The sequence below is a fragment of the Schistocerca serialis genome, chromosome 2 (assembly GCF_023864345.2).
Source record: "Schistocerca serialis cubense isolate TAMUIC-IGC-003099 chromosome 2, iqSchSeri2.2, whole genome shotgun sequence".
Classification (NCBI taxonomy): domain Eukaryota; kingdom Metazoa; phylum Arthropoda; class Insecta; order Orthoptera; family Acrididae; genus Schistocerca; species Schistocerca serialis.
Window position 1 is genome coordinate 467,395,058 of NC_064639.1, and position 24,430 is coordinate 467,419,487.

Here is a 24,430-nt window from a genome sequence, read left to right on the forward strand (position 1 = left end):
AGTGAAAATTTTCATTGTTGTGACAGTTCTTACTGCTTAAATACATCATAATTTTTTCTTGCAAAAAATCTTATGCTGCTTCAAAGCAACAGTGGAGTTGACTGGAAATTCTATAATTCAGTGCCTTGCTTTACAAATCTATTGATAAAGGTGCTTTGAAATTTTGCTCTCCAGGCGTAAAATCATAAACTAAGCTGTTTTCAAATGTAGTTTCATTATGTATGGCTTTATGACCAACAATGACCTGGAATTTACAATGAATTTACTTGATCAATGAATTCTGCGCTTGCACTGATGTCCTCGATAGTGACATACCAGATACTGAAGATGATGAAGAAACTGTTGAAATACAGAGGGGTCCAGAAAAATGTTGACACTCTTTGATAGTTAACATCTTTGGAAAGAATGACTGTTGCAATTTTGTGTAGCAGCACAGTCCATTGTTTTCCCAACAGATCGTAGCGTGCATTTTCCAGCAGATGACAGTTCAGCAATGAATAAGTAAGATTGTCATTTGAGTGATGTAAGCCCGTATTGAAGTGGTACTGGAAGTATGAAAACATTGTGGAGCCACAACAGCAATGGCATAACATGTTCAGAACTCAGTCACCAACATGTACAACTATTTATTGTATTCAAGATAAATTTGAAGCTGCCCCCCCCCTTTTTTTTTTTTTTTTTTTTTTTTTTACTAGGGCTTCCCGTCGGGTAGACTTTTCGGTGGGTGCAAGTCTTTCGATTTGACACCTCTTCGGTGACTTGCGTGTCAATGGGGATGAAATAATAATGATTAGGACAACACAACACCCAGTCCCTGAGTGGAGAAAATCTCTGACCCAGCCAGGAATCGAACCCGGGCCCTTAGGATTGACAGTCTCTCGCGCTTACCACTCAGCTACCAGGGGCGGACACTTGAAGCTGATGGTACTGTTCAGGATATTGTAATGGATCTGGGAGATGTTTTTTTTTTTACCGTATTGAAAATGTTTTCTTATATTTTTGTCAGAATTTATTATAATTTGTCTTATTATATGTTAATTTACTTCTATTTTTGAGAGTAAAAGCATATTGATTACTATTAGAAAATGTATCGAAGAATAGCAAAGAAACTGATTGTGTAAAATATCTTTGACGTTGGAGTAGTCTTTGACTATAGTCAGTCTGAGTCGGAAGCTAACTCTTGGTGTGTGTTGACGGAAGAACAATGTGAAGGTCGCAGTCATAAATAATTTTGAATTATGTTAACTATTATTTTTGTATTATCTGAAAAGAAGAAACTACATTGGAAGAAACTGTATTTGAAACACCAAAATGAGAGAAACACGCTGAACCACGTCATTTTCTGCAGCCGACAAAGATGCATTGTGGAATCATACTTAGACAACTGAAGCCAAGACTTATATTTGCTTGCAAACGTCTAATGGAAAAGGTACTGTCACGAAATATGGCAAATTTAAGTTTATAAAAAAATAGTGACCATATTTTCAACTTGTGTAATAGCCGGGATGCCATATTTCAATATGCATACAAAAATGTCTGGCCACCCAGAAACATCAATGAGTCCAGCTTCCAGCGCTGCTGCATTGCAGTATTTTACAAGGCCACCTCAAAATTCTGTAAAGCAGGGTGCACATAAAAATGGGATAACCCAACAAGTTTACAACGAATTCTGAAGGCTGCAAAGTGGAAAGTGTGCATTCCAAGACTGCTGCATTCTGTGAATGAGGACAACGCGGATTGAAGGATGGAGTTCTGCGAGTGGTTTGAAGGCATGCTTCGTGAGAGGAACAGTTTGTAGGGATGGTTATCTGGTCTGAGGAAGTGCAATTCAAATTGAATGGTAGTGTGAACTGCCACAACAGCTTGTACTGGGCTCCTGAAAATCCTCACTTTCATGTGACTAACATGTTAATCTAAGTGTTAATGTGTGGTGTGATCTGTCAATACACAGTCTGATTGGCCCATTCTTCTTTGAAGGGACTGTAACTGGTGAGGTGTATCTTCATTTGCTGCAAACATCTATTTTACTTGCCATCCAAGAGGTCTTTGGAAATGAAAAATTTTACAAACAACAAGATGGTGCTCTGCCTCACTACCACGGAGATGTGAGAGTATAATTGGATGAAAATCTACCTGGACAATAAATAGGTTGAAGAGGAGCTGTTGAGTGCACACCACGGTCTCCACACCTTACACCTCTTGACTTCTACCTATGGAGGGGTGGGGGTTTGAAAAGTGAAGTTTACCAACTGATGTCAGCTATACTGAACAAGCTACAAGAAACCATTGAGGTGTCCTGTGTGGCTATCACACTGGCAACACTGACAGCCATACAGTGGTCACCAGTTCAGTGACATGTTTGGTTGCTAACGGGGGTCAATTTTGAATACATGAAATGATCTTTCCCCGTGCAGGAATTGTAATGGTATATCATATTGTTCCATTAATATCGACTATCAAAAGACTGTCTACATTTTTCTGGACCTCTCTGTACATGAAATATCAAGCTCTTTGAGAAACAGCCTTCATGAATTTTTCTCTCATAGTAGAAAAGGAGGAGGGGGCTGAAATTTTGCCACTTAGGGAGGAGCAAGAGACAGAATATGAAATTCCAAATGTACAAATCAGTAACAGAAGTAATAATATTGATAAAGTATGTGCACATAATTGTAATTACATAACATAGATGTTGATTTATTTAGATTTCAGGATGATTTATTCAGGCATTATAATGTTATAGAATCTCAGCCAGAACCAGACGCAAGCAACCATGACACAAATGAAGAAGTGCTATCTAGACGTGAGCTACAGAAGTAGATGCAGCAAGTGAAACACAGATGTTAGCATACTGACTATAAATTTCGAAAAACTGGTTTTGTGGTTGAAGAGACAAGAATGGCAAGCATCACTTCCACCTCCAACAGTAGAGAAAATTATGCCTTTGCAGTATTATAAAGCATGTCTAAATGACAATGTATTTGAACTTATTGCTGAGCAATCCAACTTCCATGCTTTGTAGAAAGATTCAGTTTCTTTGCAAATAAACAACAATGAACTGGAACGGTTTGTTGATGTTTTACTGCACACAGGCATAATGAAAATGTCTACCATTCATTTAAACTGGTCAAATAGCAGCAGATATCTGCCAATCACGGATATGATGAGCAGAAATCTGTTCTCCCATTCAGTATGGTATTTTCACATGGCCAATAATCAACACTGCCTGACGCTATTAATTAGTAATCAAAACAGACTCTTCAAGATTTGTCCATTTTTGTCTGTTTGTCTACATTGCAGTCATCACTGCACGTTGCAGTCAGTCCCCCAAGCTATCTTTTATGTGGGCTGGTGTTCCCGGCATGAGACAGGATTTTGAAATTTATGTTGGCAAAAACACCTGCTGTGACGGAGGGTTAGATTTGCCTGGGAATACTGTTTTGGCATTGATCAAAACATTGCCAGGGAAACAACATTTCAGAGTGCTTGCAGATAGTTTGTTTTCATCTATACCACTAGCAGTTGCTTTCAAAGAAAGGGGCATTGAATTCTGTGGCACAATCAGTACAGGTAGAATGGAAAATGCTCTTTGAAAACAGGTTGAGCCCAGAGCAACATGAAGATCCTATATTTATAACAAACATATGTGGGGGGCGGGGAATGTGGATCTTGCAGATGTGTTGGGGCGCAAAAATAACAGAGGTTGTAAGTGCCCATGTCACAATCTTAGAACACTAATAAGTAAACTAAGTTAAAAGCAACTATATGTTAAGCTCACTCAGGGGAAGGAAAGAGAGCTAAAAACAAAGACTTCCCTTGGAGGAGGGTCTGCAAAATACCCCACAGAGAAAGCAAAGGCCCCGAACCAAAGATTATATGTGCTCCACCATATTGCTATGACAGATAAAAGTAAAATGCAGTCAACACCCCATGTGTCATTCGCCAAATCGGCTGATAACTCACACAGCAAACATACATTGGAATGTAAGTGGTTAAAAAAAGGACATTCAGTTAGGAAATGGCGCACCGTCAACGGTTGATGACAATTAACACAAACTGGTGGGGGCTCACCACTTAACAAATGGCAATGGATAAAAAGACAGTGCTCAATAAGCAACCTAGCTAAACTGATCTCCTTGGAATGAGAGTACGTTAGCCAAGCCACTGAGAGAGGTTTAATTCCTTGGAGCTTGTTCTTGTGAAGAGAACACCAGTGGGGTGTCAAAGTGACACCATCTGCCAACAGACGGCAACACGGAGATCATCAGAAGGAATGAAGGAGCTAGCAGGGCGAGGTAAGAGGACAGCAGCATCAGCAGTCTCATTTCCCGTCAGACTGACGTGACCGGGAACCCACATAAACATCACAGTGGCTCCCTCAACAGCAAGCAATTGGAAGCTTTCTTGAACCCGTTGCACTAAGGGATGGACTGTGTAACCAGAGGCTCTGAAGGGCATTGAGAGAATCAGAGCATATGACAATTGAAAAGCCTATGTTGCCAGATGTACTGCATGGCTTGATAAAGGGTGAAGAGCTCCGCTGTAAAAATGGAGCAGTGCTCTGGAAGCCAATACTGAAAATGGTCAGTGCCAATCACAAATGCACACCCAACACTATGATGACAGAGCCATCAGTATACATGAAGATGCTACCTCTAAGTTGCATGGGAAGGTTGAGAAACTTACAACAATAGATCGAATCCAGAGTAACGTCCTTGGGAAGCCAATGAAGTTCAAGATGAACATGGACTGCCACACGAAGCCAAGGTAGTGAAGAGTTCACACCCACCTGGTATGTGGCAGGCAGCATGAAGTTATGTTGCTGGAGCAGTAGATGAAAGCCAACTCCAGGAGGTAACAGAAAAGAAGGCACACCCCATACTGGCAGTCAAGGGAGTAATTGAAAAAGAGGGCACAGGATGGGTGCCAAACATATACCATGATGGGAGAGCATGTTAAGATGGCATAAGAAGGATGGATGTGCAGATGCATAAATGAAACGCCCATAGTCTAGTTTCGAATGGACAAGGGATTGGTACAAACAGAAGAGGCTGGTCCAATCCACTCCCCAGGAAGTACTGCTGAGGACATGTAGGACATTGAGGGACCAGGTACAGCAGGCGGCCAGGTAAGAAATGCAGGAGGACCAATAAAGTTTCCTATCAAGCATGCCCCAGGAACTTCATAGTTTTAGCGAATGGAAGATGTAAAGACGGCAGAAAAAACCCAATGTTCCGCTAGAAATCCAAACAAATGGTTTTGTAAGAGGAAAAGTGAAAGCCATTGTCAATGCTCCATGGGTAAAGGCAATCAAGGCATTGCTGAAGATGCCATTCCAGGAGACAAGTCAATGGAGAATTGCAATAGATGGCGAAGTCGGTGATGAAAAGGGGGCGGGAAACTGCCTTGTAGGAGACAGTCCATAATAGTGTTAATGGTTACAGCAATGAGGACAATGCTCAGGACAGTCTTCAGGCACCCCATTCTCCTGGTAAAAGGTATCCGACAAGGCCAAACCCACACGTACCTTGAAAACTATGTCTTTTTAAAAATTCCTGAAGGAAATAGGTCAGCTGGCCTCGGAAGCCCCCGTGTATAGAATACGGAGGATACCTGTCCTCCAGCAGGTGTTGTAGGCTTCCTCCAAATTATAAAACATGGCCACAGTCTGGTATTTCCTCAGAAAGCCATTCATGACCAGGGTTGACAAAATGATGACATGGTCTACTGCAGAACAGCGTGCTTGAAATCCACATTGCGCAGAGGCTAGTAACAAATCATATTTTCCATCACCTTTCAAACACAGCCGGTGAGACAAATGGGGTGATAGCTAGAAGGAAGGTGTTTGTCCTTACTGGACTTAGGTATGTGTATGACAGTAGTGTCACACCAGCATCTGAGACATGTGCCATCTCTCCAAATGTGATTGTATGTATGAAGGAGAAAGTGCTTGCCTGCAAGAGGAAGGTCCAGTAGCAGGGCAGAAGATCAGGATGAGGTGAGAGAATGGTCTAGCTCCCTCACATTATAGACAGTATTGTAGCATTCACAATTCTGAGAGGAGAAGGATGTCATCCATGCCACCTCCAATCGTTTCCTAGTGATACTGGGTGGAGATCGAAATCTCTGCAAACAGTGACCAAAAGTGTTGGAGATAGCAATAGGGTCCACAATGACATTATCTGCTATGGTAAGACCAGAGATCGGCAAATGGACCCTGGTTCCAGAGAGCTTAAGGGGTTGCCCCACACGATGGAAGAGGGAGTGAAACTGTTAAAAGAACTAGTAAATGAAAAATGGTAGGCAGTGTGCACTGGTGAACTGGTGGTTGGTCGGATAAGGTTATAACGCGGCGACACTGTTGAAGAGGATCTCCAATTCGGAGAAGGAGAAGACCGTTTGCCTTCATTTGATTTCTGAGAGCTTTTATGGTTGGCTGATGAAGTCTCAGATGTTTGTTGGCTGGAGGAATGCAGAAAGTCTTTGTGGGAGTATTCCTTTTGTCCTTTCCGCTCTGCTGGTTGTGTAGCAGTTGATTTTTCCACCAGGGACGAAGAATTTTGTGGCTTGTTCTGCAGCTGTAGGAGGAGATGGGGATGCTAGCATGATGTTGGGCAACTTCACATCTGCAATACTGAATTGGAGGTCACAAGTCTGCATGGCCATGTCCTTCATGAAGCGAGGCATAGCAAGAATGATACTATAAATGCCAGATGGTAAAATGCAGGGCTTTTGACTAGTCAACAACTTGTGAGCTACAGGGTAGGGTACTTTTTCCTTCATCCCGATCTCCTGGATGGCCCACTCATCGAGATTACAGGACACTCATGGGACGAGGTGGCATGGTCACCATTACAGCTGATACAGTAGGGGGAGGGAGGCGGACAATTGCCCTCGTGAGCATCACAACCGAAAGCAACATATTTGGCTGTTTAACTGTAGCAAAGGACTGATCTCCTTCGGTACGTGGGAGCAAGAGGAACCGAATTGCAGATGGGAGAGTTTTTGAATCCTTAGCCTCATTCCATTTACATGTAGCAGACAGACACAGATGGTGATTAGATTATTGCAAAAAAATCCCCCCTGATAGCCAGCATCTCCGATGGTGTGCTCCTTCCAACTGGGACCCACCTTAGAGGGGGAGCTTACCCACCTTAAGTGACTGTTCACACCTTAGATTACACCTCCTTTACTTCTGACACAAGGACCAGTTGGCAAAAGAGAAGATAACAGCTCAGGCAATCACTTCTCCCTGGACCTGGTCTGTGTCAGGGAGTACGTGCAAACCATACCTGTCAATCCGGCGCTGGGAATTATGCATTACCAGTCATCTGTTATGCGTCAAACACGTGGGCTGACCTTCAGGAGCACACAGGGAGTAAGAAGAAACAAAGAGAAACCAAGAAACAGGTAAGGGACAGTTTAGATGCCGAGCTATTGAAACTTCGGAACACATTATCGAAACAATCCAAGACATGTTCCCCAAGGGAGGGGAGAAAGAGTAGCAGGAGGATAGACCTGGAGCACAGAAAGAAAAGAGGTGCTGTTAAGGCTGAGCCCCTTGGTAGCCAAGTGCGAACTCACCACAGAGTGGTGAGCCCCCCAGGAGAGTACATACCCATTGTCTACTGTGTCTGTCTGTAACCATTGTCGGTGGATGGCTACTCCATTGATGCCATATGATCTAATGTAGGGGAACTACAAAGATTCCACTCATGCAGCCTAAAGCTAGTATTGTATGTCTATTGCATGTGGGGAAGTCGAGGGAATCAGCTTTTCAAAAGAAGAGTGGAAGACCAAGTTCCGGAATGCTACCAAGAACTTCTTCAGCAAAAACGATTGTACATGTAGCTCCAGTTACGGACGAGGGTTTTGATGGTTTTGAAAACTGAAAATATTGTGGAGATGAAAGTGTGCATCAAGTTCACTACAAACATTGGATGGTCCAAGTGTAAAGTGCATCAGTATTTCCATCTTTCATGGGAAAGAATAATACTTCATAAATTTTTCGTATGATCATAATGCAGGAGTAGATTTAATAATGAATCAAAAAATAGGAGTTCGGGTAAGCTACTACAAACAACATAGTGAACGCATTATTGTGGCCAAGATAGACACGAAGCCCATGCCTACGACAGTAGTACAAGTCTATATGCCAACTAGCTCAGCACATGATGAAGAAATTGAAGAAATGTATGATGAGATAAAAGAAATTATTCAGATAGTTAAAGGAGACGAAAATTTAATAGTCATGGGTGACTGGAATTCGATAGTAGGAAAAGGAAGAGAAGGAAATGTAGTAGGTGAATATGGATTGGGGGGGAAGAAATTAAAGAGGAAGCCGCCTGTTAGAATTTTGCACAGAGCACAACTTAATCATAGCTAACACTTCGTTCAAGAATCATAAAAGGAGGTTGTATACATGGAAGAAGCCTGGAGATACTGACAGGTTTCAGACAGATTATATAATGATAAGACAGAGATTTAGGAACCAGGTTTTAAATTGTAAGACATTCCCAGGGGCAGATGTGGACTCTGACCACGATCTATTGGTTATGACCTGTAGATTAAAACTGAAGAAACTGCAAAAAGGTGGGAATTTAAGGAGACGGGACCTGTATAAACTGACTAAACCAGAGATTGCACAGAGTTTCAGGAAGAGCATAAGCGAACAATTGACAAGAATGGGGGAAAGAAATACAGTAGAAGAAGAATGAGTAGCTTTGAGGGATGAAATAGTGAAGGCAGCAGAGGACCAAGTAGGTAAAAAGATGAGGGCTAGTGGAAATCCTTGGGTGACAGAAGAAATACTGAATTTAATTGATGAAAGGAGAAAATATAAAAATGCAGTAAATGAAGCAGGCAAAAAGAAATACAAACATCTCAAAAATGAGATCGACAGGAAGTCCAAAATGGTTAAGCAGGGATGGCTAGAGGACAAATGTAAGGATGTAGAGGTTTATCTCACTAGGGGTAAGAAAGATACTGCCTAAAGGAAAATTAAAGAGACCTTTGGAGAAAAGAGAACCACTTGTATGAATATCAAGAGTTCAGATGGAAACCCAGTTCTAAGCAAAGAAGGGAAAGCAGAAAGGTGGAAGGAGTGTATAGAAAGACTATACAAGGGCGATGTACTTGAGGGCAATGTTATAGAAAGGGAAGAGGATGTAGATGAAGATGAAATGGGAGATATGATACTGCATGAAGAATTTGATAGAGCACTGAAAGACCTAAGTCAAAACAAGGCCCCCAGGAGTAGACAACATTCCATTAGAACTACTGACAAAAAACCTTGGGAGAGCCAGTCCTGACAAAACTCTACCATCTGGTGAGCAAGATGTATGAGACAGGTGAAATACCCTCAGACTTCAAGAAGAATATAATAATTCCAATCCCAAAGAAAGCAGGTGTTGACAGATGTGAAAATTACCGAACTATCAGTTTAATAAGTCACAGCTGCAAAATACTAACGCGAATTCTTTACAGACGAATGGAAAAACTGGTAGAAGCCGACCTCGGGGAAGATCAGTCTGGATTCCGTAGAAATATGGGAACACGTGAGGCAATACTGACCCTACGACTTATCTTAGAAGAAAGGTTAAGGAAAGGCAAACCTATTTTTCTAGCATTTGTGGACTTAGAGAAAGCTTTTGACAATGTTGACTGGAATACTCTCTTTCAAATTCTGAAGGTGGCAGGGGTAAAATACAGGGAGTGAAAGGCTATTTACAATTTGTACAGAAACCAGATGGCAGTTATAAGAGTTGAGGGACATGAAAGGAAAGCAGTGGTTGGGAAGGGAGTGAGACAGGGTTGTAGCCTCTCCCCGATGTTAGTCGATCTGTATATTGAGCAAGCAGTAAAGTAAACAAAAGAAAAATTCGGAGTAGGTATTAAAATCCATGGAGTAGAAATAAAAACTTTTTGGTTCGCCGATGACATTGTAATTCTGTCAGAGGTAGCAAAGGACTTGGAAGAGCAGTTGAATGGAATGGACAGTGTTTTGAAGGGAGGATATAAGATGAACATCAACAAAAGCAAAATGAGGATAATGGAATGTAGTCAAATTAAGTCGGGTGATGCTGAGGGAATTAGATTAGGAAGTGAGACACTTAAAGTAGTAAAGGAGTCTTGCTATTTGGGGAACAAAATAACTGATGATGGTTGAAGTAGAGGGGATATAAAATGTAGACTGGCAATGGCAAGGAAAGCGTTTCTGAAGAAGAGAAATTTGTTAACATCGAGTATAGAGTTAAGTGTCAGGAAGTCATTTCTGAAAGTATTTGTATGGAGTGTAGCCATGTATGGAAGTGAAACATGGACGATAAATAGTTTGGACAAGAAGAGAATAGAGGCTTTCGAAATGTGGTGCTACAGAAGAATGCTGAAGATTTAATGGGTAGATCACATAACTAATGAGGAGGTATTGAATAGGATTGGGGAGAAGAGGAGTTTGTGGCACAACTTGACAAGAAGAAGGGATCGGTTGGTGGGACATGTTCTGAGGCATCAAGGGATCACCAATTTAGTATTGGAGGACAGTGTGGAGAGATGAATACACTAAGCAGATTCAGAAGGATGTAGGCTGCAGTATGTATTGGGAGATGAAGAAGCTTGCACAGGATAGAGTAGCATGGAGAGCTGCATCAAACCAGTCTCAGGACTGAAGACGACCACAACAACAACGTTTCACAAGGAGAATATTCAATATACACTGACATATATTAAATGTAAACAAATATATGAAATTTTCATGTTGACACATTTCACATATTTTTACTAATAGAGTTGAATTTTCAATTTTTTTAAAAAAAAAAAAAAAAAAAAAAAAAAAATGCTGTGCATAGGCTTGTAAACTCTAAATTGTGATGTGTGAACCAGTTTTTGCTTAAATAATTTGATGAATATGAATGGTGTTACAGTCGTGTCATTGCCTGTTAAACAACATTCAAAATTTTTTTAAATAATAATATTACAAAATGTAATATTTCACATTAAGTGTGGTTTTATGCACCTCTACAAGTGTAAAAACCAGTGCAAATATTTTTTGTCAAAATTGCAAAATTAATTAAAAATGGTTAAAGACAGGCATACTTATACTTAAACAATACTGCAGTATAAATATCAGAATTCTTTCAAACTATGTATTTACTTACCTCTCTCCAGCATACGGATCGATTCTGCAATGTAAGGCACTAACAGCCTGTTGACAATGAATCCTGGTGTATCCTTACAGGTCACAGTTGTTTTGCCAAGAGCTTTACCCCAGTCCATCATTTTGTTGTAAGTATCATCAGACGTTTCTGGTGTACGAACAACCTTCATGGCCAAAAAAGAATGACAGTTTAAAACAAGCATTATGAGAAAAATTTTAAGAAACAAGTACATAGCAAGGAGCAATACATATATGTAGAATTACAGACAACGGACTATTTTCTTTGGCATGTGAATTTTACCTGACAGTGTTAAAACACAGTTGGCAAAAAACAGAATCGCTGTTTATCTTCTAAGAGACAAGTAAATATATTAATTCATCATCAACATGATAAACATATTATCAACACTGTAGACACACATGGAGAATATGTTTAACAGTCAGCCATCAAACAGTAACAGAAGCACAAGTGGGTGGGTGCCAGAGGAGATGAAGTGGCAGGTAAAAGACCAGCAGAATATCTGCATGTTCTGTTCAGAGCTTCACCTGTTAGGTAGCATCTGTCAAGTCCCTAAAGTTAAAGTCTAAAACAAATACTTAATACATAAGCAGCCAAAAGGAAATTAGCAACAGTAGGAACTACTTAATTAAATCAACTACATGGTCCACTTACATTAAAGATGCTTCCCCTATGTTCAATGTCTATGTGCAGTTGCTACTCACAGCCTAGCAGCCTGGCAGCCTAGCAGTGGAGGGTATGTAATGGATGTTTGGGGGGGGGGGGGGGGGTCGTGCGTAAAAACGGTGCAATTGTTGTCATAATGCAGAAACATGGATATCTGTCTGACATTCGAAGGGCATGATCACTGGCATTTGAGGTTTGCGTACCACCATGGTTAAGGTATACTGTGCATGGATAAATGGCTCTATCCAAAACCAGCAATGAAGCAAATGTGGTGCATAATGGGCCATGGAAGACAGGGGTGAACAATGGCTGCGGAGATGTGTACAAGCAAATAGGTGTGCATCTGTTAAGCAACTTATCATCCAGATGAACCAAGGGTCTGCTAACAGTGACCGTTCAGCTAAAACTGCTGCATATGGGCTTCCACAGCAAGTGTCTGGTTCATGACTCCTGCTAATCATTGTTCATCAGCAACGGAGGTTGGAATTTGCATGCTGATATGCAACTGGACAACCACTGAGTGGTGACAGATGAATCACATTTTACACTTCACTGGAAGATGACAACATCCTGCACCAATCATTGGAAGTGTCCCAGATCAGAGCAGGGAGCATTATGTCTGGGGAATGTTGTCGTGGCATTCCTTGAGTGATCTCGTCATTTTGGAAGGCACAGCGCATCAACAAAAGTATGCATCTCTGTTTGGGGACCATGTTCATCCCTATATGCAATGTGTTTTTCCTCAGCATGATTTCTTCTGCCATCAGGACAGTGCATTGTCACACACAGCCCACAAAGTATGCACGTGGTTCGACAAACACCAGGTTGTCTCTGTATGTCCATCTTTTTAGCGATGGTTGCGGGATTTGGATGTTCGGTAGAGGATGTCAAATTAAACACCTTTCAGTCGTCAATTTTCAACCTTATTTTATTGGGCAACCAGTTTCAGCGCTTTACTATGCCATCGTCAGGCTCTTGACCAACATGTGGGAATAATCTACCTCGCTTGTAAGCAAAACAGGAGCCAGCAATACTGGTATTAGTAGATATTTGTTGCAGTGTGCCAGTATTGCTGACCCGTTTTGATCACAAGCGAGATAGATTATTCCTAAACGTCAGTCAGGGGCCTGAAGATGCGGTAGTAAAACCTGAAACTGGTTGCCCAATAAAATAAGGTTGAAAATTGACTGCTGAAAGGTGTTTTTAATTTCACATTCAACACCAGGTTGAGTTTACACTACTCTCCTGGCCACCAAACTCCCCAGATTTTTCATAAAATTTCGGGCGTGCAGCTGCAAAAATTTGACTTCTTCTTCTTCTTCTTCTAATATTTCGGCTGAGTACCATCCAGCTATCCTCAGAGTGAGCTGAGATGACTCAGTGACCTTGGCTCACTTTGAAGATGGCTGGATGGTATTTAGCCGAAATATTAGAAGAAGTCAAATTTATACGGCTGCACATCCGAAATTTCCTGGATCAGTCTTTGCGCCGCGAAAATATGAAGCTCCCAAGATTTAAACCCAATCCACCTCAATCAGGCTGCTTGCGCCATGGATCCTCAACTGAGAAACCTAGTGCAGTTGGCCACGGCAATGGAGTCGGCATAGTTCCACATCCCAGTCGGTACCTTACAGAACCTCATAGGCTATCTTGCTGCCCGTTTCTCAGTGGTTCACACTGCAAAAGGTGGTCACATTAATGTGACTTGGCAGTGTGATAATGAGGGAATGAATGACAGACTCAAAAGAAGTAGAAATAACCATCAAAAGTGTAATGGGGAAGGCATGAACTAGTTTCTATTAATTTTGTTTTCTGTCTACCAAGTATTTGTATTTTCACCTCTGTCTGAATTCCCTTCTTGCCATTGGCCTCTGATTTGGTTAACTTAATACTTTCTGTGTAACAGTTTATTATAAACTTCTTACATGCAAAATTTACTCTCTCTGTTATAACAGTTTTCAATACGCCTCCCTTGAGATGAACAGCATATGTCAATGCAGTATTCAAATTGTTCCCACACTGCAGTGAGCATGTCTGAGTTACAGCTTCCACTGCTGCTGGTATCCAAAGTCTCAGTTCTTTCACTGTTGTTGGTAATGGAGGCACATAAACAGAGTCACTTGTGTGTCTGAGCTATTGCTGTCACACAGCGGAGAGAACTGCAATTTTGGTCATGGTTCATCTGCCTGGACAGGAAGCACGGGAAATTGAAATTAGTGGATCAGTCTGAGTGCCCTCTCTTTCTGTCAGGAGTTTTTGATACATTCCCAGAGATGAAAGAAACGATAAGTAACAAACAAAAATTCTATGGCTGACAATACATTGAACCCTAAACCTTTGCAATTGTAGTTTGGCTCCAATCCACTGAGCTACCACATCTTTCTGATATAAGTAAAATTCTGATGCCATTACAAAAGAAATAATATGCCCACAGAAAAGATTTCTCTTTCTGGCATGTAAACTGTACCCCAACACATGGTGGGAAAGTCCATTTGTTCTTTTTCATCAAATGCCTGCAGCTGTTGTTTTCTTCAATAATGAGCCTCTGTCCTACTCATTCCCTACAGAGGACCATTCAAGGGAGTGACATCCCCCCCCCCCTCCCCACGCACGCACGCACGCACGCACACACACACACACAAACACACACACACACACACACACACACACACACACACACTCACTCTGTATTCACTCACATCTTTATTTTTATAATAATAATTACCTCTAGAAGCTTCATTACTGGTACTGGATTAAAGAAGTGGAGACCTCCAAATCTGTCTTTCCTTTTTGTGACAGAGGCAATGTCTCCAATAGGCAGTGATGATGTATTAGATGCAAATATTGTATGCTGTGGGGCTACCTATAATTTAAACCAGGTATTAGGGAACATAGCTTCACAGAAAAACAAACAATGGAGAGAGAACATTTATCTTTGCCTTGCAGCATAATATTAATAAGTCTTTTTTAATAGTGGCATTTGCTAATTTAGTGACAAATACTTACACTGTCAATGCTTGAAAAAAGTTTATGTTTTGCCCCTAAATTTTCCACAATAGCTTCTATAACAAGATCTGTGTTTTTCACAGCACCTTGTAGATCCACTGATGTCTTTATCCTACCAAGGGTCGTGCTGATGAATTTCTCAGCTTCTGATGAATTATCCTAAAACCAAAATTTTCAGCTTAAAAAATTAAATGAAAATTAGCAGTTTTACATTATTTAACTTTAATCTCTTTATCTTGCCTAGACTAACAACTAATAAGTATTTTATACCATGCAATTTTATCGATGAGTGGTCTTTTTCGCTTTTTTCACATTTTTGTAATGTTATGGTACCTCATAATTTTTAGTACTATTGCAAGAAACTGTGTTTGGTATTCTGTGGGTCAGAGAGTGGAATGTTAAGTCCCTTAATCAGGGAGGTAGACTAGAAAAATTGAGGATATAGTGGGAACTAGTGAAGTTTGGTGGCAGGAGGAACAAGACTCCTGCTCAGGTGAGTACAAGGTTCTAAATACAAAATCAAATAAGTGTCTAATAGTGAAGAAGAAAAGGTAAGGTACTGTGAACAGCATAGTGAATGAAGTATTGTAGCCAAGAAAGACATGAACCCAACACTCACCACAGCAGTACAACTTTATTTGCCAATGAACAACACAGATGAAGAGATTGAAAGAGTCAAACAGTGCCAGTCCAGATGGAAATATCAACAATACTATGTAAAGGATAGACTAATACTCACCATTCAGATGACTTGTTAGAGTTGCTGAGAGGCACATTTAGCTTTTGGTCAGGACATTCTTCAGAAAAGAGAACAGACTCACTCATTCACACAAACAAGCACATCTCATACACAACTGCTACTGCCGACTGCTCTGGCCAGAGAGGCTTGTGTGCAAGGTGTGCTTGCTTGTGTGAATGTGTGTGTTCTCTTTCCTGAGGAAGGTGCTCTGGCCAAAAGCTAAATGTGTAACAATCCTTTTGTTGTGCCTGTCCGCAACTCAACATGTCATCTTTACAATGAGTAGCAATCTGTCTTTTCATAATAATGTAGATTGAAAGAATGTAAGGTAAGACAAAATAAATCATTCAGATAGTTAAGGGAGAGGAAAATTTAATTATAAAGGTGGCAAGGAATGAAAAATGGGCCCAATTGGCAGAATTTTGCACAGAGCATAATTTACTCATTGCTAACACTTGGTTTAAGAAACACGATAGAAGGCTGTATGTATGTGGAAAAGACCTGGCGACACTGGAAGGTTTCAGATTTATTATACAGGGTGAACCAAAAACAATCATCAGATTTGGCAAGTCTATATGTCTGAAACTAAGAAACATATACAATGAATTTTGTTTTTAATGAACAGGAAATGCTAAAAGTTTTTTTTTTTATTATTTTTTTTATTTTTTTTTTATACCATTTCATAGTTTTCAATACACCCCCATTGAGATGTACAGAATATATCAATGTGATATTCAAATTGTTCCTGCAGTGCAGTGAGCATGTCTCAGTTCATTCACTGTTGTTGGTAATGGAGGCACAAACAGAATCTTTTATAAACACCCGCAAGAAATAGTCACATACAGTCAAGTCCAGTGACCTTGGAGGCAGTAATGTAAGGCTGAATCAATTGGTCCAGTGCAACTGATCCATTGTTCTGTAATCCTTTGATTTAAAAATTCCCCCACTTCCAAATGCCAGTGTGGTAGTGCACCATCCAGTTGGTAAATGAAGTCATTCAAATCAGTCTCCAACTGTGGGTAGAGAAAGTTCTCAAGCATACAAAGGTATGTGCTTCCTGGTCAGTGTTCTCAGCAAAGAAAAATGGACCATACACCTTCTCCCATGAAGCTACACAAAACACAAATTTTTGGAGAGCCCCTCTCATGTCTTAACAACTTCATGTGGTCGTTCCGTACCCCATATTGTCACATTATGACAGTTCACCTTTCCATTTAAATGGTCCTTGTCACTAAACACTAAGCATGGAAGAAAACTGTCATCTTCCACCTTGCGAAGAATTAAATTACATAACTACACTCGTTGTTGTTTGTCACTTTCACGAGGAGCTTGCAGTAGCTGAATTTTTATGATTTCATTTGTAAATGTTGACACAACACATGCCAGACAGACATCGGCAAATGTTGAACTGTCGAGCTGCATGGCAAATGGATTTCTGCAGACTCCTTGTGAAACTATGTTTGATGTGTTCAACATCTGTGCCAGATATTTGAGGATGGCCCAACAATTTGCCTTTACACAAACAACCTTTCTTGGAATTGTGCACACCATCGTCTAAAGCTCTGTGCTGTAGGAGGATCCACACCATACCTAGTATGAAAGTCACGCTGAATGTTATTACTGACCCGGACTGCAGAAAATGTAGAACATCAAATGCTTTCTGTTGTGCCAACACCATTCTTACTAGAACTGAAGTGTGTGCACACTGATACTACCTAGTGGGAACCATATAAAACTTGAGAGTTTGCTCTTTCTAACAGTATATTGTTCACGCACACATCTCAAAAACATAACTGTGATTTTTTAAATCAGATAATTCTTTTTGATACACCCTGTATAATGGTAAGATAGAGATTTTGGGACCAGATATTAAAAGCAGTGAGATTTCCAATGGCAGATGTGGACTCTGACCATAACTTATTGGTTATGAACTGTAGATTAAAACTGGAGAAATTGCAAAGAGTAGGAAATTAAGGAGATGGAACCTGGACAAATTGAAAGAAACAGAGATTATTGAGAGGTTCAAAGGGAGCAGTAGGCAGTGATTAACTGGAACAGGGGACAGGACTACAGTGTAAAGAGCATGGGTAGCTTTCAGAGATGTAATAGTGAAGGCAGCAGATGATCAAATAATTAAAAAGATAAAGCCTAGGAGAAATCCTTGGATACCAAAGGAGATATTCAATATAACTGATGAAAGGACAAAATATAAAAATGTAGCCAGTGAAAGGGATTACAGACATCTAAAAAAATGAGATTGACAGAAAGTGCAAAATGCCTAATAAGGACTGAATAGGTGACAAATGCAAGGCTGTATACGTATGTATATCTGGGGGAAATATAGTTGGAAAATTAAAGGAGCCTTTGGAGGAAAGAGAATATGAGTAAAGAGAAGCAACTGTATGAGTATCAAGAACTCAGATGGGAAGCCATCACTAAGCAAGGAAGAGAAAGCTGAAAGTTGGAAGGAATATACAAGGGGCTATACAAGGGAAATGAACTTCAAGGCACTACACTAAAAAGGAAAGAGGGAGTAGATGAAGACGACTTAGATGTATATTGTGAGATGTATTTGACAGAGCACTGAAAGCCGTAAGTTGAAACAAAGCCCTTGGTGCAGACAATATTTCTTCGAAGTAATCATATCCTTGAGAGGGCCAGCCATGACAAACTATTACAGCTGCTGTGCAAGATGTATCAGACAGGTGAAATACCCTCAGACTTCGAGAAGATTGGAAATTCCAATTTCAAAGAAAGCAAGTGCTGGTAGGTATGACTATCGCTAAACCATCAGTTTAATAAGTCATGTTTGCAAAATACTGACATGAATTACAGATGACGGGAAAAACTGGTGGAATCTGACCTCAGGGAAGATCAGTTTGGGTTCTGGAGAAATGTGGAAACATTTGAGGCGATATTGGTCCTACAACTTCTCTTAGAAGGGTTAAGGAATGACAACCCTACAGCATTTGTAAATTTAGAAAAAGCTTTTGACGATGTTGACCCGAATACATTCCTTGAAATTATAAATGAAGCAGCGGTGAAATACAGGGAGCAAAAGGTTGTTTACAATTTATATGGTGGATGGAATTTATGTGAGTCAAATGGCATGGGAGCAGTGGTTGATAATGGAATGAGACCGGGTTGTAGTCAGTCCCTGATGGTATTGAATGGTTGAGCAAGCAGTAAAGGAAACATTTGGAGAAGGACTTAAACTTCAGGAAGATGAGGTCTGCTGATGACATTGCAATCCTTTCAGAGTCAGCACAGGGCTTGGAAGAGCATTTGGATGGAATGGGGATTATAAGATGACATTCATACAAAGTAAAACAAGAGCAGTCAAATAAAATCAGTTGATACTGGAGGAATTGGATTAGTAAACATGATACTAAATGTAGTAAATGAATTTTTGCTATTTGTGCAGCAAAATAACTGAGCAGAGAGAATTTAAAGTGCACAATGGCAATAGCAAGAAAAGCATCCTGAAAGAGAGGAACTTGTTAACATCTAATATCAATTTAAGTGTTAGGGTTTTTTTCTGAAAGTATCTGTCTTAAGTGTAGCCTTTTACAGAAGTGAAATGTGGAATATAAGCAGTTGAGACAACAAGGAGTTAGCAGATTTTGAAATGTGGTGCTACAGAAGAATGCTGAAAATTAGGAAATGGGTTAATTGTGTAACTAAAGAGGAGATATTAAATAGAATAGAGGAAAAAAGAAATTTGGGGCACAATGTCACTAAAAGAAGATATTGGTTGTTAGGCTACTTCTGAGACATCAAGGAATCATCAACTTTGTATTGGAGAGAAGTGTGGAGGCAAAAATTGTAAAGAGAGACCATGAGATAAATACACTAAGTAGATTCAAATGGATGTATAAGGTACCTATTTAAGTGGTGCCAGGTTCGAACCCAGGACCGAGGATGTTTTGATTTGCAATCAAAGATGGTTCCCCTATACTAGGGAAATGCAAATAATTTACAAAGGAAATTTCTTACAAGGCATTTGTGGGACCCATCTTAAAATACTGTTGTTGTGTGTGGGACCCACACAAAATACAACTAAGAGGGAATACTGAATGTGTACAAAGAATGGCAGCACAAATTTTTGAAGTTTGTTTCATCTTGGAAGACTGAAATGGAGATGGTGAAAAACTAAACTGGCAAACATCAGAAGACAGACGCAAGCTGCCAATGGGAGCAGTGCTTAACCAACAGTGGCTGCTGGATTGTGCTGATGCCAAGGGTCCAATGAGTCGTACAATATACCACTATGACTGATGGATTGCAGGATGTAGCTGGCATAATTACCCAGAGTGGCAACTGTCTGCATGCTGGCTACTGAGCGATGGACAGATGTAATCATTTGGTTGTGAACAAAGAAATGGTTCGCAATTGTAGCACCGCTATTGATGGTGCAAGTGCAGCTTAGTAGAGAGCTGGTGCTTCAGAAGAGAACAACTAGACAACCCACAGGTTGCAGGTGTTGTGTTGGCAGTTGTACTGGCATGGAGATATGGCCAAGTACTATACCCTTCTTCTTCACGAGGAGGAGATGGTGAAGTCAAGTCGGCCAAAGTTTAAAGAGGTAAGAAGAGAAAAGGATAAACCCGAAGGGTGGAGAGCAAACTATGGCATCAAATATACAGGAGAAAACATGATTTGCTGGAAGGACATCTGAGGCTGAAGGGAAGCAAGAGCTTGACAGAGACGCAGCTGTCTGAGACCCAACAGCCATCCAGAATACAGAGCATGCATAGAAAAACACAAACAGATGAAGGGAGGGCTGGAGGGGAGGCACAAAGTGGCGGGAAAGACATCACGAGAGGCACTACTTTTTTTGCCTCTATTCTCCCCTCACAGCCTTTCCTTGCACTCTCCAAAGGTGACATCTTGATTGGCATGCTTCAATACTTTAACTAAACTTACATGTAAATGCCATGTTCCAACAAAGGGTGATTCATAATTTTCTCATCTTCACAGCAGTAAAGAACCTAATCAAGACATAATAGTATGAAATGAAATTCTTAGTATTCCTCAGACCCATGGTGAGAATTATTGTTTAGAACTGAAACTTTCAAGATGTGTAGCAAGAACACAAAAGTGTATTTCTTCATAACACAAATTTATATTCAAATATCTTGACGTACTGTTCTTCTTAATTCAGAATAACAGAAGGAAGGACAAAACACAACAGGCAGCAAATGGTCGAACTGACAGTCCATCATAAGAGAATAAAGCATGGGTCATTACCTAGTTGTTAGATGAAAAAATAAAATGTTCACTGGATGCTGTACAAAAATAATAATCATTATCAGAGCACTTATGTTTTCTGAGATAGCAAAATGATCATCGTCTAAATAAAAAAATCCTCAGGAAATATGGAATGAAAAGTAAGAAACTGGCAGCTGACATTCTTGCTGGCACTCAAAGTAAATGTCCACCTCCAAAGTTTACACCCTGCCTGGAAATAAAAATGTACCTTAAATAAAGGAAAGAGAAGTTTCTTCCACCTGTTCTACGGGTCCAGTCTTAGGCAGTGTCATTCAGTAGGTCAGCCATCTGTTCCCAATACAGGAGGAGGCATGTACTGGAATGTGCATCACACCAGATCACTCTTAGTGGCAAGTTGCCTACATCTATTTTTCTTCATTGTTCTTCCAACAAAGTGTGCATAACGGAAAAAAAAATCAGCACATGGAGCACAGAAGAGTAAATAAGGACTTCAGACATCACAGTAGACCATGGCAAGAGGGAAACATATAAATCATCACAAGGAAAACAGCACAGTCACCCAGACATCCAGAAGAGAAGATGTGGGCTGGAAAACATGCAATGTGGCCGGTAGGGTGGGCAATGGGTTCAGTGCACAGAAGCACCACAGAGAACAAGAATGCAATGAAGAGCACAAGAAGGATCAACGGATGTCCCACAACAGCAGGGCAGCATTGGAAAGGTGTCAATGGCCAATGGAAGGCAGGAGCTCAACTAACAACAGCCGTCCAAGATGTGAAAGCACTTAGTGCCAAGGTGGCATTGAAAGGATTGTTTGTGGCTGAGGGGAGCATGGGAGGCAAGAGTTCAACCACTGATAGCCTCCGGATGTGCTCAAGTGCCGCAGGGCATTTGCCAAGAAGCAAAATGTACATCAAGATAGTGTTGGCCTGGCTGGATGCCAACAATCTGGTGGGACATTGGGCAGGCTGCTGACAGGCTTGACCAGAAGCAGAAGGGCTGGCAAGATGTCAATAAGACATCAGCAGCTGATGGGAAGAAGCTCAACCAATGGCAGGTGTCAGAGATGTGACAGCACTGAAGGGCTTGGCCAGACTCCAAGAAGCTGATAGGATATTAATGAGAGGTGCTGTCAGGCTTGGCTAGAGTCTAATGGACCAGTGGGACATAGGCAGGAAGTGCCAACAGGTTCACCAAGAGTGGAAAGGCACCAGGCAGAGAGGACACATTGGCAGCCGAGTCTGGCAGCGATGACCACACAGATACTGGGAATGCTTACAGAATATCCTTCTTGCTAACTTGTGTGTCCTTGTGCAGTGTCAAGGCACACAAAATAAAAAGCAATTCTCAGATACATTTGCAAAAGTTTAATGCAAAATAAAATATGGCATTTGGTGTAATATAAGAGAAAATGCTCCTCTGGATCTGGCAGGCAGGGTGTTGACTGGCCCGGCCTAATGGCGTTGGTGAGAGCCTTTCAGGAACACAGCGTAGTGCTGTGGCAAAGATGTGGCTGGTGCCCCGTGAGATGCTGTGACAAGAGCTTGGGCTGTGCCCAATGTGAGTGTCACTGAAGTCAATGAACCTACACTATGTGATCAAAAATATCCGGACACCCCCAAAAACATATGTTTTTCATGTTAGGTGCATTGTGCTGCCACCTACTGCCAGGTACTCCATATCAGCGACCTCAGTAGCTATTAGGCATTGTGAGAGAGCAGAATGGGGCACTCTGTGGAACTCATGGACTTTGAACGAGGTCAGGTGATTGGGTGTCACTTGTGTCATATGTCCATACACAAGATTTCCACACTCCTAAACATCCCTAGGTCCACTGTTTCCGATGCGATAGTGAAGTGGAAACGTGAAGGGACACTTACAGTGCAAAAGTGTACAGGCCAACTTCGCCTGTTGACTGACACAGACTGCCGACAGTTGAAAAGGGTCCTAATGTGTAATAGGCAGATGTCTATCCAGACCATCACACAGGAATTCCAAACTAAACCAGGAACCACTGCAAGTACTATGACAGTTAGGCGGGAGGTGAGAAAACTTGGATTTCATGGTCGAGCGGCTGCTCTTGAGCCACACATCATGCCAGTAAATGCCAAATGTGCATCACCTAATGTAAGGAGCATAAACATTGGATGATTGAACAAAGGAAAAACGTTGTGTGGAGTGACGAATCACGGTACACAATGTGGTGATCCGATGGCAGGGTGTGGGTATGGCAAATGCCCGGTGAATGTCATCTGCCAGCGTGTGTAGTGCCAACAGTAAAATTCGGAGGCGGTCGTGTTATTGTGTGGTTGTGATTTCATGGAGGGGGCTTGCACCCCTTGTAATTTTGTGTGGCACTATCACAGCACAGGCCTACATTCTATGTTTTAAGCAGTTGCTTCCCACTGTTGAAAAGCAATTCAGGGATGGCTATTGCATCTTTCAACACAATCAAGCACCTGTTCATAATGCATGGCCTGTGGTGGAGTGGTTACATGAAAATAGCATCCCTGTAATAGACTGGCCTGCACAGAGTCGTGGCCTGAATCCTATGGAACACCTTTGGGATGTTTTGGAATGCCGACTTCGTGCCAGGCCTCACTGACTGACATTGATACCTCTCCTCAGTGCAGCACTCCATGAAGAATGGGCTGTCATTTCCCAAGAAACCTTCCAGCACCTGATTGAAGCTACCATCAAGGCTAAGGGTGGGCCAACACTTTACTGAATTCCAGCATTACTGATGGAGAGCACCACAAACTTTTAAGTCATTTTCAGCCAGATGTCCGGATACTTTTGATCACAGTGTATTTGAACAAGCATCTAGGGACAATAGAAGGCAACGCTCAACCAATGACAAAGCTGACAGGCTGGCAAGGCCCAATGTGGTGAAGCCAAGAGTCTGGCATTAGTGTTAATGGGTGTAAGGGGCTGATGGAGGGCAGTGCTCAAAGATTGGCAGCCACCCGGGATGCAATGATACCATCAGGCTGGCAAGGCATACAATGTGGCCCTGATGGGTCATGGGATGTGACCAGCATAACTGCTCAAAGTGGGACCCACCTGCTAGCTGGTGGTCATGCTGTGCCTATATAGGAAGGCAGATAGATATGCTTATGTAATCATATGATTACAAATGAAAGAGTAGTCTACAATCACAGTGTCACTATCGATGGCACATGCAGAGCTCAGCAGTGTCTTGTTGATGGTTGCAATGGCCAGGAGATGTGACCAGTTATAATAGGGAAGAAGCACTAGTAAGTGCTACAATGGGAAATGTCCTCTGATGTGCACTTCAGTGTGGATTCCAGAGTATGGTTGTAAATTTAGAATACTCACTGTTCGAGTTAAAGTGTCATTCCAGTAATGTATAATGAGTCAGTAAGTCAGATATAACTTCCTTAAACTTGCCAAATGCCAAACTGAGATGTTTATTGTTTTATTATGTATGACAGATAACCACATTTTTGCTCATTAAATATGGCACATAAGGTTAGTTTTTCATGGGAGGCACAGTCTACCATTACAAATATGGCCTTCTGAAAATGAAAGTATCCGATTTGTCAAAACTAAAGTTTATAAAAGGAGCTACAACCACCACCACCACCACCACTAG

The 24,430-nt window shown here is 41.2% G+C and overlaps 1 protein-coding gene across 1 annotated transcript in view; it reads right to left on the reverse strand.

Moving 5' to 3' along the window:
- LOC126457380 (hydroxyacyl-coenzyme A dehydrogenase, mitochondrial-like) overlaps positions 1 to 24,430 on the reverse strand; it is a 48,665-nt gene that overhangs the window by 16,011 nt on the left and 8,224 nt on the right. The window contains exons 3-5 of the mRNA XM_050093637.1: positions 14,844 to 15,002; positions 14,563 to 14,700; positions 11,154 to 11,316 (exon numbers count right to left, since the gene is read on the reverse strand). Of these exons, the coding sequence (XP_049949594.1) occupies positions 11,154 to 11,316; positions 14,563 to 14,700; positions 14,844 to 15,002 (460 nt within the window). The remainder of the gene's footprint in view (positions 1 to 11,153; positions 11,317 to 14,562; positions 14,701 to 14,843; positions 15,003 to 24,430) is intronic.